Raw genomic sequence first — 15,626 nt, forward strand, 5'->3', positions numbered from 1 at the left:
CCAAAGAATTTAGTTATTATAGAACCAAAAGGCCTTTGTTCCAAGGCAGTTCTACAGCCTGGGTCCCAGGGGCAACATTCTAGGAAGGCTCCCACTAACTTGGAAACCACCAGATTGCCAGATGTTTGGACGTGTTAGTGGGACCATCTTCATGGACTGGCTGCTCTGGGCTCAGGGGTCCTTCCAAAAAGAGCGATTGGCATTCTTCCAAGTGAATGTCATTTGCTTTGTTTTGAACATCCTTTTGACATTTCCTTCTGCAAGGACCTACCCTGTTGCAGCTGGACTTGCAAAAGAAGGCAGCCTCAAAGACAACTCAAAGCCCTTTCCTTCCCCCTTGTAGTATGGTAGTGTTGTCATGTCACACAGAAACACTGAACAGGGGCGGAAAATGAATATTTGTCTTGTTTGTATCCATCCATCCATATATATATATATATATATATATATATATATATATATATATCTATATCTTTGGAACAGGTAAAAAGTACAGATAGCTAAAGGATTATGTTTTCCATCAGACATGGATACACTGCAAAGTGGAATGTTTGTGTACCCCTGTGAAATTTAAGGATGTCATTCTGATTCAGGGAGGCTGGAACAAGAGCTTGGTAGCTTGTCACACGTACACAAAGTCCATGGCATCTGCTCTTTTCAACTGTTATGTGAAATTACGCTCATCCCTGGGCTGTCAAAGAGGCTAGAGAGAATAGCAAGATTTGACTCTGGTCTCCCTCCATCCTTGAGTCTGGTTATGTTTGTTTGGGCAGAGTGGAGGCAGTAAGGGATCACTGGTAATATTAGAGGGAGTATGATATAGAGTTTGTATTACAGAATAAGCAAATGACATTCTATGGGGAATCCATTTTTCTGATAACATGATTTTTCTTTTTAAATATATCAGAATTAGCATCTCCTTTTAGTTAACTATAGATTTGTTCTAAGAAAAACAAGCATGGTGAGATCTGAGGATTGAGGTTCAAAGCCAGCCTGGGCAGGAAGGTCCATGAAACTCTTATCTCCAATTAACCACCAGAAAACCAGAAGTGGCACTGTGACTCAAGTGGTAGATCGCTTGCATTAAGCTGAAGAGCTGAAGGGCAGTGCCCAGGCCCAGAGTTCAAGCCCCACGACTGACAAAAAAAAAAAAAAAAACAAGCATGGTATGTCTAAGTCAGAACAAGATTTAACATAAGGCAGGGCACTGGTGGCTCACACCTGTATTCCTAGCTACTCAAGAGGGTGAGATCTGAGGATCACAGTTCAAAACCAGCCCAGGCAGGAAAGTCCATGAGACTCTTATTTCTATTTAACCACCACAAAACTGGAAGTGACTGGATCAAAGTGGTAGAGCGCTTGAGCTGAAGAGCTAAGGGATAGTACCCAGGCCCAGAGTTCAAGCCCCACGACTGACAAAAGTAAAAAGATTTTTATTTTTTAAAAAATTTTTGCCAATGGCGCTGTAGCTCAAGTGGTAGAGCGCTCGCCTTGAGCTGAAGAGCTGAAGGACAGCGCCCAGGCCCAGAGTTCAAGCCCCACGACCGACAAAAAAAAATTTGCCAATACCGGGCACTGTCCCTGAACTTTTTTTGTTTTGTTTTGGCCAGTCATGGGGCCTGAACTCAGCTGGGCGCTGTCTCTCACCTCTTCAGCTCAAGGCTAGTGCTCTACCACTCAAGCCATAGCACCACTTCTGGCCTTTTCTGCTTATGTGGTGCTAAGGAATTGAACCCAAGGCCTCATGCATGCAAGGCAAGCATTCTACCACTGAGCCACCTTCCCAGCCCCCTGAACTTTTTTTTTCTCAAAGCTAGCACTCTACCTCTTGAGGCATAGCTCCACTCCTGGATATTTGTTAATTAATTGGAGATAAAGAGTCTCATGGACTATTCTGCCCAGGCTAGTTTCAAACCATGATGCTGAGATCCCAGCCTCCTGAGTAGCTAGGATTATGGGTGTGACCACCATTGCCCAGCACTTTTTTTTCTGAGACAAGGTCTCATATATAACTTAGACTGGCCTTGAGCTCATGATCCTCCTGCCTCAACATCGGATAGACTGGAAATGGAAACACTCAGCACCCATGCCTGTCTCAGAGTGATTAGTATTTAATTTAGAAATGAAGTCTCTGTGTTTTGATAGGATTAGAGGGGCTGGAAATAGAATTGCCTTTTCAGTTTTTTTATTTTGAGACAAACCAATCTAATCTGGCCTTGAACTCGAGATTCTCCTGCTTTTTATTCCTGAGTGCTGGGTGACAAGTGTGCGTCACTATGCCCAATTCTTTTCCTTTTTCTTTCTTTCTTTCTTTTTCTTTCTTTTTTTTTTTTTTTTGGTCATGGGGCTTGAACTTTGGGCTTCAGCGCTGTCCCTGAACTTTTCAGCTCAAGATCAGTGCTCTACCACTTGAGCCACAGTGCCACTTCCAGTTTTCTGGTGGTTAACTGGAGAGAAGAGTCTCACGGACTTCTCTGCCTGGGCTGGCTTTGAACTGTGATCCTCAGATCTCAGCCTCCTGAGTAACTAGGATTATAGGCATGAGCCACTGGCACCCAGCTCTAGGTTCCAGTTCTTGTAGTTCAGAATGTTAAACATTCACCCTTCTGTGTGTGCTTCTAGATAATGGGGGCTTGTCCATGCCGTGCCAAGTGGAGAATTCTAGCCAGGATCATTGAGTCTAGCAAATGGCCCTCATTGACAGTCAATGGCTCACTTTGTACTAATGTCACAGCCACTAAGAAGTGGTGATAAAAACTCTGTGGTCTGGGCTGGGAAGATGGCTTAGTGGTAGAGTGCTTGCCTTGCATGCATGAGGCTCTGGGTTTGATTCCTCAGCACCACATAAGCAAAAAGAAAAAAGCTGGAAGTGGTGCTGTGGCTCTAGTGGTAGAGCTCTAGCCTTGAGCTGAAGAGCTGAGGGACAGCACCCAGGCCCAGAGTTCAGGCCTCACGACCAGACCCCCCCAAAAAAACCCAAACAAAACTCTGTGGTCTTACCAGATACCAGTGGCTCATGTCTATAATCCTAGCTACTTAGCAGGCTGAGATCTAAGGATCTCAGTTCAAAGCTATCCTGAGCAGAAAAGTTCATGAGACTCTTATCTCCAATTAACCAGCAAAAAGTAAGAAGTGGAGCTATGGCTCAAGTGGTAGAGTACTAGCCTTTAGTGAAAAAGTTGAGAGACAGCACCCATGCCCTGAGTTTAAGCCCTAGGATGGTACCAAAAAAAAAATCCTTGTGGTCTTGAAACAGCTGGCCATCTATTGTGAGGCCCCCTTGTGGTTGGGGTGTTATTGGATGCTAACCTATTCCAGGAGGGAACAAGAAGGTTCCATGTACTGGTTATCGTCACATAGAGAAATTAGAGCTATCAAAAGCACATATTTAGGTACATATGAACCTACACTGGAGGGTGGAAAGCCAGTAACTCATCCTAGGGAGTCTTGAGAAATTGTTAGGGGAATAGACAATGCCAGAAATCCTCTCATAGGTGCCAGAATATCTAGATATCCTCAGAGACGGTGTGTGGCTATGCAGATCATTAGAAATAATCAGCATCCCTGCTGCTGTAGCCTGTTCTTGCCCCGACCATACAGATTTCTCTATCAGGAATTGGAAGGAATACCAACGTTCTTAAGAAGTAGAGAGGTGCCACTCAGGGGCATTGAAATCCGCAATCGATTTGAATGACTTCTTGATTCCTTACTGTAAACGTGCTAACTGGTAGGTGTTTGGAATATTGGATTTGGTTGAGAGCTCATCTGTCTACTGACAGCTACTTGTCTTCATTTCTATCCCAGGGATGATGGAAAAGAGGCACTCAAATTCTACACCAACCCTTCGTACTTCTTTGATCTTTGGAGGGAGAAGATGCTGCAGGACACCAAGGATATCATGAAAGAGAAGAGAAAGCATAGGGTGAGGGGAAGAGGGCCTCTGTTCTACACATCAGTAGGCATGCTTGTGGAGGGCGGATAAAAAGGAAACTAGTCTTATGTGAAGTAATTCCAAGTGACTGCTTGCATGGAGAATGCCAGGTGAAACTCTTAAAAAAAAAAAATGTGTCCACACCAAGCACCACCAAGATGAAAGCACAAATCACACCAAAAACGTGTTTGTTCCCGCTAACACTATTAACAATTGAGTAATTCAGGCTGAGTTTTAGGAATAGATTTTTCTGGTTACCATTTATTTCTCTTGCAATTTGCACCTGAACCCTGCTGGACACGAGCGAGACTAGTCCCTTTCCCACCAATTTTGCAGCCCAGTTCCGAGACCAGCACCAGGTTCTGCATCACAATTTGTAACAGGAGCAGGTTAACTCCTTTGCTCCTGGGTGGGGCCAAGGAAGGGGGATATGCCTGGGTTGTAGAGATACTTCTCTCCCCTTAGGCTCCTGATGCTATATGTGACCTACCAGTTTCCACCCCACAATCCCATTAGCATGGCTGCCAGCAGACCCAGGAGACTGCCAGAGGCTAATGCAGCTGCATGGGCTGGAAAATTCTTCAGTGATTTGGTTTTGTTTTTTTAACTGTTTCCTTCTATCTACCCAAGATATCAACAGCTGTTATTCTTTTTCATCTCTCTAAACTGACCTTTGTGGCAGAGCAAATAACAAATAGCTGTTTACTCACTTCCTAACAATTAGAATGGTTCAAAGACGTGAAAGAGTTACCCAGAGATGTAACGGATTTTCCATTGCGAGAGGTGTTGAGTGTGGGACTGAGCAAATGTTTTGCCCAGGAGGTGGTTTGAATTAGATGGCCTCTAGGTCACTCCAAACCCGGCAATTCTATAAATTCTGCTGTTATCATGTGTTGTCTAGGCAAATCATCTCTTGAATGTGCATCCTGGAAGATGGGTGGAATTTTAATGAAGAACTTTGGAAAATATTTTACCAAGGCTCTTTTGTTCCTTCTTAATATAGAAAGAAAAGAAAGATAATCCAAATCGAGGAAATGTAAACCCACGTAAAATCAAGACGCGTAAGGAAGAGTGGGAGAAAATGAAGATGGGACAAGAATTTGTGGAGTCCAAAGAAAAGCTGGGGCCTTCTGGGTAGGTGATGCTTTTGTACTATCAGTAGCCTTCTTTGAAGAGATTAGGGACCTGGAGATAACAGTCTGGCATAACACCTTTCACACCCCCTGAAATTTGACTGTGGGGTTTAGACCAATACCACCATTAATCAGCTACTTCTAAGTGCAGCCATCTGGTGATTAAAATTTGCTAAATAAATCAAGAGACTCAGCAATTTAAATGAGGTGACTGGAGTGGTCTAGGAAAAAAAAAAAAAAAGACCCATGGCTTCTTGTGCCCTACTCTGCCAGACACTAGTATATCCAAGGATCTCAAGAAAAATTGGAAAGCGAGGAAAGTGGTCCAAGGAGCGCTTTTCTTCTAAAGTGTGGATCTGAAGGTCAAGCCTAAGAGCCAGTCATTTTGAAGAAGTAGGAAGGGCCAGGCAGGGAAGTCATGCATTACCAGAGCAACTTCTCAGCCAGCCTTTGTCAGGTTTGGGAGAGCGGCTGGCCAAGGGGCTGAATGCAGAGCTCAGAGTCAGTGTGGGAAAGGTTGCTAGGCCGCTGTGGAGGCTATATATCTCTGTGGAGAAATAGGAGATGTCAGTCTGACCCCATTTCCCAATACCAAATCATACGGGAGGTGTAAAGGGGGGGAAATGGGTTGTAAGCTTGGTTTGATGCTTATCCTGTTGTCTGACCTGTGTGACGTTCAGAACCAAGTCACCACGACTGCTTGGCACAATTGTCACACTGGTTTTTCCTCTAAATACATTGCATCCTAGCTGTCAGAGATCCATGCCAGCCCATGCTGGGTGTCTAGGGATGATAAAAGGAAAGAGTTGAGTTGTTCTTGCTTTTAGGAGTAACTCTACCATGAAAACCTTGACTTTTAAAAACCTTGACACTTCTGACACTCGTTCTTTCTGGATTAAGAGATTCGTTTTAAAGAATGGAGAAGATAGTGAGAGGGAAAATGAACCTTTCTTTCTGTAGGGAAGTCAGACCCGAGTGTGCTTTCATTGCCTCACCCCCACCCCCACCCCAGTACAAGAGGTTGTTTTGCCATCCTTTTGAGACAGGCACTTCTTCTAGGTCCAGTGACTCTTAAGGTCGGAGGTGTACATGTTTAGGATGTCAACTGCTGGGTCCTGTTTTGTGAAGTGGGGGTGGTGAAGATGAGGGGTTTGCCTGCCATTTTCGTCTTGCATTGGGCTACATGCGTGGCCTACCTAGACATGCTTGTTGATGAACTTACCAAGCAATGTGCCAAGCTGAGTGTGGGTGGCTCAGACCTATAATCCTAGTTACCCAGAAGACTGAGGTCCTCACATCTCAGTTTGCTGAGTAGCTCGGATTACAGGCAAGCCACTAGCACCTGGCCTTGCTTGACATTTTGATATCATTCATTCAGAGCAAGTTCATTCAAGGCCCAGTGCTTTGAGGGAGAGGTTTTCGTAAGGCAAGCCCTAGCACCCTGCTTTAAGTAGCAGCTCATTTTGGTTGATGAGCATCCTGGCATAGGGACTGCATTTACTACCACACAGCAACCTTGGCATGATTTTTGCAATCAAATGCCTCCTTGGCCTTTGAGCACTCAGAATCAGGCTCTAGGCCAGTCACATGTTTGCAGCTCAATGGTCTGTGCATTTTAGCTAGCTTCACCCTTTGACCAACACAGGCTTTGGGCTTCGAGTATCGCTGTCCCTAATGTTTAGGAGACAATTTGAAAGAATGTTGGATTTCATAAAGCTGATACCGGAAGAGAACAGCAGGGTTTTGATCATAAGGGTTGGATCCTGTTACCATAGCAGAAATGTCTGAAAGATGAATAAAATAGGATATTTAGTCCTAAAATAAAATTTCAATATAACAAAATAGGTGGGAAATATACTGACTTTATTTCTCCCTAGTCACTTTTGTATCACATGCATTTTTGTAGTATGTACGAGGAAAGGAGTATCACTCAGGTTCTTTATTTATTTTTACTTTTTTTGTGCTGGGACTACTCTTTAAATGATAGCTTTTCACCTTGGGTCTGTTGTCAGCTATTCACCATCCCTGGTGTATCAGAATGGCAGCATTGGCTCTGTTGAAAATGTGGATACAGGCACCTACCCACCACCGCCACAGTCAGACTCTGCCTCTTCACCTTCTCCTTCCTTCTCTGAGGACAACTTGCCTCCCCCGCCAGCAGAATTCAGGTAAGTGGTAGAACCTCTTCTACCCATCCTGTGTGGCTAAGCACTCAGAAACAGAACAAGAGTTAAAAATACAGGACAGGATCACTGGCACAACTTGTGGCAAATCTGTCCAGGTAATAGAAAAAATGAACATTTATCAACAGTGAGGGTGCTGGATGTTGTACTGAACACTGTAATACGTTACTTATTCCCGTAGAAGGCCTCTTGAGGAGGTACTGGTATTATCCCCGTGTTACAGATAAGTAAACTATGAGGCACAGAAAGGTCAGTGAACTTACGTAAGGTTACACAGCAAATAAGAGGCAGAGCCATGATTTAGTCAAGCCTAATTTTCTTTTTTTGTTTGGTCGTGGAGCTTGAACTCTGGGCTTGGGCCCTGTCCCTGAGCTCTTCAGCTAAGGCTAGTGCTCTAGCCATGGCATCACTTCCACTTTTCTGGTGGTTTATGGGAGATAAGAGTCTCATGGACTTTCCTGTCCGGGCTGGCTTTGAACCTCGATCCTCAGATCTCAGCCTCCTGAGTGGCTAGGATTACAGGCGTGATTACTGAATGCCTAGCCTAAATCTTAACTACTTGCTATTCTGCCTGAAGGAACAGATGGAAGTCACCAGCTTTTTTTCTTTTTTTCTTTTGCCAGTCTTGGGGCTTGAACTCAGGTTCTGGGCACTGTCCCTGAGCTTCTTTTGCTCAAGGCTAGCACTCTACCACTTGAGAGCCACAGTACCACTTCCATTCTTCTATTTATGTGATACTGAGGAATTGAACCCAGGGCTTACTGCATGGTAGGTCAGAACTCTACCACTAGGCCACATTCCCAGCCTCTTGTTACCAGCTTTAACTAGTATGAGATAACATGGTCCAGTCTGTTGGCCATGTAGGAGTTAGCAGACACCTTGCTCAGAATCTAGGAATCTTGCAGATAGCTACTCTCCCTGCCCCCTCTCCTGTTGCTCTGGCAAATTTCACTTCTAGGTAGACTGTTCAGAAAGATGAAAACAAGGAGAAAGGGGAATGAGGCTTAGAGTCTCTCTGGCAGAGGTATATGGAGAAGATTGCCTGCCAGTAATGGCTGGAAAGGGGGCTGAGGGTTGTTTGCATTGCACTATTTCCTTACAGTTACTTTTTCCCTTTCTGATGCCTGACAAATGAGCACTTTGAAAGGTGCACTTTTCTCCTTGCACTGTTTAATTAGTGAGTGAATATATTGAGGCCCCTTAGAGGCAGTCTAAAGCAATGCTGTCCTCCCTTCCCCCATTTTTCTTGGCCCTTGTAACCACTAATCCCAAATCTCCTCCTGCCTCCCAAATCACTTCCTGCTGGCTGCCCTGTCAGATGCAGCTAAGGCTTGAAGGTCTGTGGAAAATTCCAAGATGGATGCTTTTCTAAGAAGTAGCTATTAGTTCAGGGCAGATGCAAAGGTAGAAGAAAAGCTTCAGCCCCACACATGACCTGAAACTGCAGTTCCAGGCCCACGAATCTGTTCCCAGGAGAAGAGGAGCCTTAATCCTCTTTCCAGCCTAGATCAAGAGTTGGTAGTCTGAGCGTTTCCATCTTTCACATCCTCAGATAGAGATTTACTCTCCCTCAAGTGAAGATGCATGCGCCTAAATCTATACCCGCTCAGGCTTGGTCAGCTCAGCGTGGGTTCCTTTCCTCACAAAATCTGCTGAATGTTAATAACCTGAGAAACACAGCCCAGTGGGTGGGTGGTGTTTGAATTTTCATTCGAGGTCTTGCCTGTATGTGTTCTGAGTCCTGGGTCTAGACTTAAACTAATGGTCACCCATGGGCCATTCCTCCCCTGGAGGGCTCAGGGTCAGGTTCACGTTTGGGAGCAGGCCTTCTTTCTCTGAGGTGTCTTGGCTGGCTCTTAACTGCCAGGGGCATCCGAAGTTCACTTCTACCAGGTAGTTCCCCTCCCTTCTCTGCCAGTGGGAAGCTAGCTCCTTACCTTATAAGGCTGTTCAGTTCCTTGTCGATCTATTCTGACCGCTCCTGGGTGTTTCCTTCTGTTGGGCCTGAGTAAAGCAGGTGAACATGGTGGGCTAAGGGGAGCCTGGGCTTGTAGGTAAGCCTTCCTCTAAGTAGGTGTTTGTGCCCTCAAAATGAAGATGGGTCTCTTCTTTGTCCCTCTAGCTACCCAGCAGACAACCAAAGAGGATCTGGCTTGGCTGGACCCAAAAGAACCAGCGTGGTCAGCCCCAGCCACCCACCTCCAGCTCCTCCTCTGGGCTCTCCACCAGGCCCCAAACCTGGGTTTGCGCCTCCACCTGCCCCTCCCCCTCCACCGCCAATGAGTGTGCCGCCTCCACCACCACCGGCAGGATTTGGGTCTCCGGGGACTCCTCCGCCACCTTCTCCCCCATCTTTTCCACCTCACCCTGATTTTGCTGCTCCTCCCCCACCTCCCCCACCACCAGCAGCTGACTATCCCCCACCTCCTCCCTTGTCCCAGCCAACAGGAGGAGGAGCCCCTCCTCCTCCTCCTCCTCCCCCGCCTCCGGGACCCCCACCTCTCCCCTTCAGTGGTGCAGATGGCCAGCCCACCATACCATCACCACATTCTGAGGCCACCAAGCCCAAGTCTTCCTTGCCTGCTGTGAGTGATGCCCGGAGCGACCTGCTTTCTGCCATCCGCCAAGGTAAGTAAATCCGCCGGTGGTTTGGGGCCATGGAACTTTGTCTTTCTGGAGCTGATTTGACTGAGTAAGGGGTGGGGGGTTCTCTGCCCATTTCAAGGGACAGCTTTTATGGAGTATAGAAAGCAATTGGAACCTTGGGCTGAAAAAAGATTTTGCCCTAAAAATGTGAAGATTCAGTTGTTGTTGTTTTTTAATTGCATTGGTCTAAATTGAAGACTTTCCTGTTTGTTTGTTGGCAGTGCCAGAGTGGACTACTCAGGACCTTTTGCTTGCTAGGCAAGTGCTTTCCCATCTGAGTCACATCTCTAGTTCTTTTTGTTTTTGGTTTTTTGGTTATGGGGCTTGAACTCAGGGCCTGGGCGCTGTCCCTGAGCTGCTTCACTCAGAGCTAGTGCTCTACCACTTGGAGCCTCAGCACCACTTCTAGTTCTTTTTGTTATAATTTGATTTTAGATAGGATCTGGTGCTTTTACCTACGACTCTGGATTCTCTTACTTCTACCTCCTGAGTAGCTGGGACTACAGCTGGGAAACACCATGCCCAGCCCATTGGCTTTTTTTGTTTGTTTTGTTTTTGTTTTGTTTTTTAAGCTCTCACCAGTATTTTCACCTAGACTGGGCCTAGAATTTTGATCTCTTACCTCTACCTCTTACATAGCTAGGATTACAGTTATATACCACCTTGCCTGGCTACAGTGAAAAATTGTAAAGATTCTAGGGTCTTGGAACTCCTTGAAAATATAGTGTGTGTATTTGCACGTAAGAATTGCTACTGGGTGGGTCTTACCCTGTTTTTTCTTATCTTTTTCCCTTTTTTTCCCGTTATCTCCTCCTTACCCTCCCCAACTGATCGAACCCTCCTGGAGCATTTGTTCTCTTTGTCAGGGCCCAAATCTGGTTCCAAATTGTTAGTTTTGTTCTGAGGGTGCTCAAGAGACAGGAGCTGCAGAGCCCCATTGCAGCTGGGGACTTGAGCAGTCTGTGCGCTTACAGGATGGGCTATTGTGGCACTCCCCACTCAGAGCCTGATGAGAAAGTGCCATCCTCAGCAGCAACCACACACACCCACAGCACTGGAACACCCATTTCATGAAGCCTATATTCTCTTCCTGCTTGCCCTGCCTCTTCACATTCCTAAAGGATCCTTTTTCCTGTCTTCAGTCTCTCCCTCTATCGGAGGGCACGCCCCTTAGTGCTGAATGGGTTCTGTGGCTGGAAGTGCCTTCTTAACCCTTCTCCCTTTCTGTCACCAGGCTTTCAGCTGCGCAGGGTTGAAGAACAGCGGGAGCAAGAGAAGCGTGATGTTGTGGGCAATGATGTGGCCACCATACTGTCACGTCGCATTGCTGTTGAGTACAGCGACTCTGAAGACGACTCCTCGGAGTTTGATGAAGATGACTGGTCGGATTAACTCGTTCTGCCTACTGCCCCCCTCCCCTTTTTCTTTCCTTCCTTCCTGTCTTTGATATCCACCCTAACAATCCCATGGGGGAAAGGAAGAAAAAAAAAGTTCTTTTTCAAGGGGCCAAAGCCTTCCCTGAAGCAACCAAAGATATATCCAAGTGCTTCCTCCAAATTGCCATGCATTTTCTCTCCATTGCCAGGCCCTTGGGCTCCTGAGGGTCTGCAGCTGAGTCGCTCCTTCTTCCCTTCAAGTGACTGGTACATATTGGAAGGAAGAAAACCCCCAGAGCAGATCCTTTGATTGGGTTTCAGTTGGAGATAGTGTCTTCCCCTAAGAGCCATTTTCAATGGTGGCCTTCTTCCAAAATCCTTGCCCTCAGCTTTTTCAAATAATGCCAGCCATTATTCTGGTCCTAACCCCGTGAGAATGGCCTGTGTGGATGCAGACGGCCCCCTTCCTGGGCTCAGGAAGAAGGCATCGCAGGCAAGTGTCCACAGCCGGGCTGTGGCAGGCTTCTGCCCCCTGCGCCGCCCTTTTTAGCCGGTGGGCTGCGCTTGCTCAGTTATCTCTAGGCCTGGCTGCCTCTCTCCAGGAGGCATCTTGTCCTGCCTGGCTGTTGTCTCTCTCCCAGGCTCCCTCCTGAACTCCTGGTGTTCAGGTGTCTTTTAGATGTCTCTCCCTCACCCCTAGGTGCCTTTAGGCTGCATAGCCTGGTTTTAACCTCCAGTATCCATGACCAAACTAGCTCTGACACTCAGGAACCTGGGCCTCTGCTGGTTGTCAGGAAGAAAGCCTAGAGACTTGGAACTACAAGGGTCCTGGGGTTCAGCTCTCTGAAGGACACGGAGGCTTGCCAGTAGGAAGGGACTCGCTCAAGGTCACACAGTTGGATAGTGACAGAGCATGCGCCCAGATTTCTGAATTCCAAGTTACCCATGCTTTCTAGGACCAAATAATGGGCACCTGCTGGAGTCTGGGCAGAGCCGCTTTAACGATGCTGCTCAACACTGCTTGTAGGCAGGAGTCCCAGTCAGAGGGCTCAGGGCCTTGGCAGCCCTGTCGGTACTGTTCTGATCCTTGTGTCCTCTCTCGTCGTCTTTTGTCACCCCATTCTACTTCCAGCCACTCAGGTGGCCAAGGAGCTGCACTTTTGAGGGACCAGGAATAGGGGAGAGAAGAAAGGGGGCAGGAAGCCTTGACAAATGCTGTTTTCAGTTCCTCTGCAGCTTCTTCCCCTTTTCTTTCTCCAGTGTTTAGCCAGGGTTCTGCCCGCAGTAGAAACTTTAGTCGCTGGGGCTGGCAGCTGCCTGCCGCAAGATACCTGCCTGGGGGTGGGGGACTGGCAGCCATGAAGAGAAGGCTAGAAGGCGGAAGGAGTCCGGGTCCTCTCTCCAGCTCCCACTCACTAATACCGTGATGTTGTTTCCCCCTCTGCCTCCCTGCCCAGAGCTAATACACAGGTGCTATTTTTCAGGAAAAAAACAACCACCAAAAAACTGGTCAGCTCTGGCCAACAGCAAGGCTTCTTCTCTTCTGCTCCAACGATTGTGTAGCCTTTTAGGCTGAAATCAGCTTCTCCTGGCTTCTCCAGCTTTCAGAGCCTGAAACAAAGAGAAACAGGATCTGTCTCTACCCAGCACAGCAAATGGTTGTAGTAATTGCCAAAGCCCTCGTAAACCCCTCCGGCTTGAGGAGAGTGAGGAGAGTGCGTAATCACGGCGCTGCCGCCTGCCCTCACCCAGAGCCTCCCTCCACTTCCCTCCTCAAGTTTGGAACGTGGGGACTAAGCCTGCAGATGCCAGAGGCCCTCCTGCCGCTCCTCCGGTGTCTGTGCCACAGGGCTTGGCACCCAGCTCCATGCTAAGCACATGGGCTCGCCTGCCCTGGTGTACTGCCCACCTTGCCCTTCGCTTTCATCAGAACCCTAAAATGGCCGTTGAAGGTGCCCAGCCGCAGCTCAGCAGGGGCTGGAGAGGCAGGCAGGCAGGCGGAGGGCAGTGGTTCTTCCAAATAGGAGTCCTGGGGCCTGGCCAGGCCAGGGTTTGGGCCTAATGGCTTTGACTAAATTACCCCCATCCTCCTCCTTTCCGGAAAAAGGGGGAGCCAGAGCCACTGCTATCATTCTCTTCTGACCTTGAAGGGGGCGGTGTTGGCCTAGCTTCTGGAATGGACAGAGTCCACCATGCAAAGGGCTGGGGGCAGGAGGAGAAGGGGAGGGCCTGCCTGCGGAAGGTAGGATTAGATCATTAGCTCAGTGACCTCCTAGGGTTTCCATGTGCTGTGTTCTCATCCTACAGCTGGTTTGGTAATGATCTGCAAGTCCCGGAGAGCAACAGCACAGCTCTGCCTGACGCTCTCATTAAAATCTATGCAGCCAAGCTCGGCGCTTTGTAGCAGCCGGCCTTGCGAAGCCTCAGCTGGGGGGTGGGGGGACCCAGTCAGCTGAGAGGCCCTCTGGGCTCTACTTATGCATATGTGCACCAAAAAAAAAAAAAAAAAGTGCTTCTTTACCCAGGGCCCTTTAAGATGATAAAGGACCCAGTGCAGGTAGGCATGTGTTTGTGGAATTCTGTAATTGTAGAATGTGAAGTTTGGTGGTTATTTAAACTGGGCCGAGGCTGCTAAGAGTATAGAACAATGGCCCATAAGGACTCTTAAGCTTCAAAGCCAAGGAGCCACCTCCCTTCCTGGTCTGCCCAGCCCAGGGGACCTGCCCCCATTCCTGTGGCCCAGAGGCCCAGCTTCCATTCGGCAGTGTCAGAAGTGACTTGTGGCTTTGCTTGCTCGTGAGATGATTTCATTCCAAGGGAGCAGGGGTGGGGGGAGGCGGGCAGTGATCCCTTGGAGGCTCAGAGCAGCTGGCCTGAGCTCCCGCTCCCCTCCGATGGAAGCTCCAGCGCCCTCACAAACGACCCTGGCCAATGTCACCGCAGCACTGAGGCGGTGTTGTCAGGGCTAATGTGAAATCTCTTCCCGTGGCGCCGATCCTCCGACTCTGCAGCGCCAGCATGGACAGATTGAGGTCTCTGTGGCTTTGGTGACCCTGCTTAAGCATTCCCACCGCGTTCCTGCTCTGCTGTAGGACTGCCTCCCGCCGCAGCCCCTCACCTGACCTCGGGGCCTGCGGGAGGACGCAGCGTGCCAGGCCCAGGCGCTCCTGCTCAGGAGAGATGCCAGCCTTCCTTGGAGGGCGTAAGGCTTTGAGCTCTGCCTGAGTCCATCTGACCAGGGGCAGGGGTCACAGAGCAGGGCCTGGTCCCGCGCCTCCCGCCACCTTCACTTTAATGGGGCCTCGGCAAGGGCCAGGGAACATCTCTGTCTCTGTATTAACTTCAGCCGGTTAATTCATTTGAGAAACTAACCAGTTTTTACTTTCTGTCTAGAATGATGTACATGTAGAAGAGTAAGCTGTAATGCTCCCAAAGTGCCTTGTTTTCTCCGATATAAATATATTTATAAGAACAGACTCCAGTGAGTTCTTGGGTGTGTTTGGCACCTCGAGGTTTTAGGGAGTGAGCGAAGAGGTCGTGGAGACACCGTGGGAGAACACACCTTTCCCCAAGGCTGGGAAGGTAGCTGGTCCCCCCAAAGTGCCTCTCTTCTCCTCTGCCCCTTCTCAGACCCTTGGAAGGACACCCAGTTTTTAGGGCCCTGAAACTCCGAGCTTGGTCTCCTTTGCTTTCCTGTCAGGCCTGTTTATGTGCCATATTTGTACCCCAGCGACCCGAAGGTCCTGTGGAACTCTGTACACATGTGGACACCATCTTCAGGAATCCGATAAAGGCTCTGGCCACGCAGCCACCTCCGGTGTTGGTGTGTTTCATGGGAGACTCGGAGGCCACGCTGAGAGCCACGGGCTGCAGGGGGCCTCTGGGCAGAGACCCCCGTGAGGCTGGAGTCCAGGCCCCCTCCCCGCGAGGAGAGGTGCCGACAGCTCCTCAGCCAGCGGGGGGGGGCACAGGCTGAGTGCCGCCCAACATCTGGCCGGCATCTTGCCTGCCTCAGACCCAGGCGGCATACCTTCAGCAGAACCCTGTACCGGGGATCCCTAGAAAGGCTTGGGCTGCTGCATACCTCCTCCTGCCTGGGGAAGGCAAGGGGGGGGCAGCCTTTTGTTCTGGACCCCCCCCCCCCAAGTTACCTGCACAGGAAGCAGTGGCTGTTCCGGCACAGCTGCCAGGGGTTGCTGTCCCGGGGGTGATGGGTGAGCAGGCACCCGGCTCCAGGCCCGGTAGACCCAATGGGCAGGAGGGTGGGCCGGGTTGGTGGCTCTGCGGGTCACGCCGGCTTGTGGGAGTCACCCACTGGCGACGGAGAAGTTTTGAGTTGTCAGCAACGCTGCACCCG

General features: G+C 48.9%; 1 protein-coding gene across 3 annotated transcripts in view; it reads left to right on the top strand.

Moving 5' to 3' along the window:
• Positions 1-15,080, top strand: part of Wasf2 (WASP family member 2) — a 77,176-nt gene extending 62,096 nt beyond the window's left edge. For all 3 annotated transcript variants that reach the window (XM_070037526.1, XM_070037527.1, XM_070037528.1), the window contains exons 5-9: positions 3,805-3,922; positions 4,935-5,065; positions 7,077-7,232; positions 9,370-9,875; positions 11,128-15,080. In XM_070037526.1, coding sequence (XP_069893627.1) covers positions 3,805-3,922; positions 4,935-5,065; positions 7,077-7,232; positions 9,370-9,875; positions 11,128-11,285 — 1,069 coding nt within the window. In that variant the 3' untranslated portion in view covers positions 11,286-15,080. The remainder of the gene's footprint in view (positions 1-3,804; positions 3,923-4,934; positions 5,066-7,076; positions 7,233-9,369; positions 9,876-11,127) is intronic.
• Positions 15,081-15,626: the final 546 nt, after the last annotated feature.

This window comes from Dipodomys merriami, unplaced genomic scaffold (genome assembly GCF_024711535.1).
Source record: "Dipodomys merriami isolate MVZ:Mamm:240054 unplaced genomic scaffold, mDipMer1.0.p SCAF_28, whole genome shotgun sequence".
In the NCBI taxonomy this organism is placed as follows: domain Eukaryota; kingdom Metazoa; phylum Chordata; class Mammalia; order Rodentia; family Heteromyidae; genus Dipodomys; species Dipodomys merriami.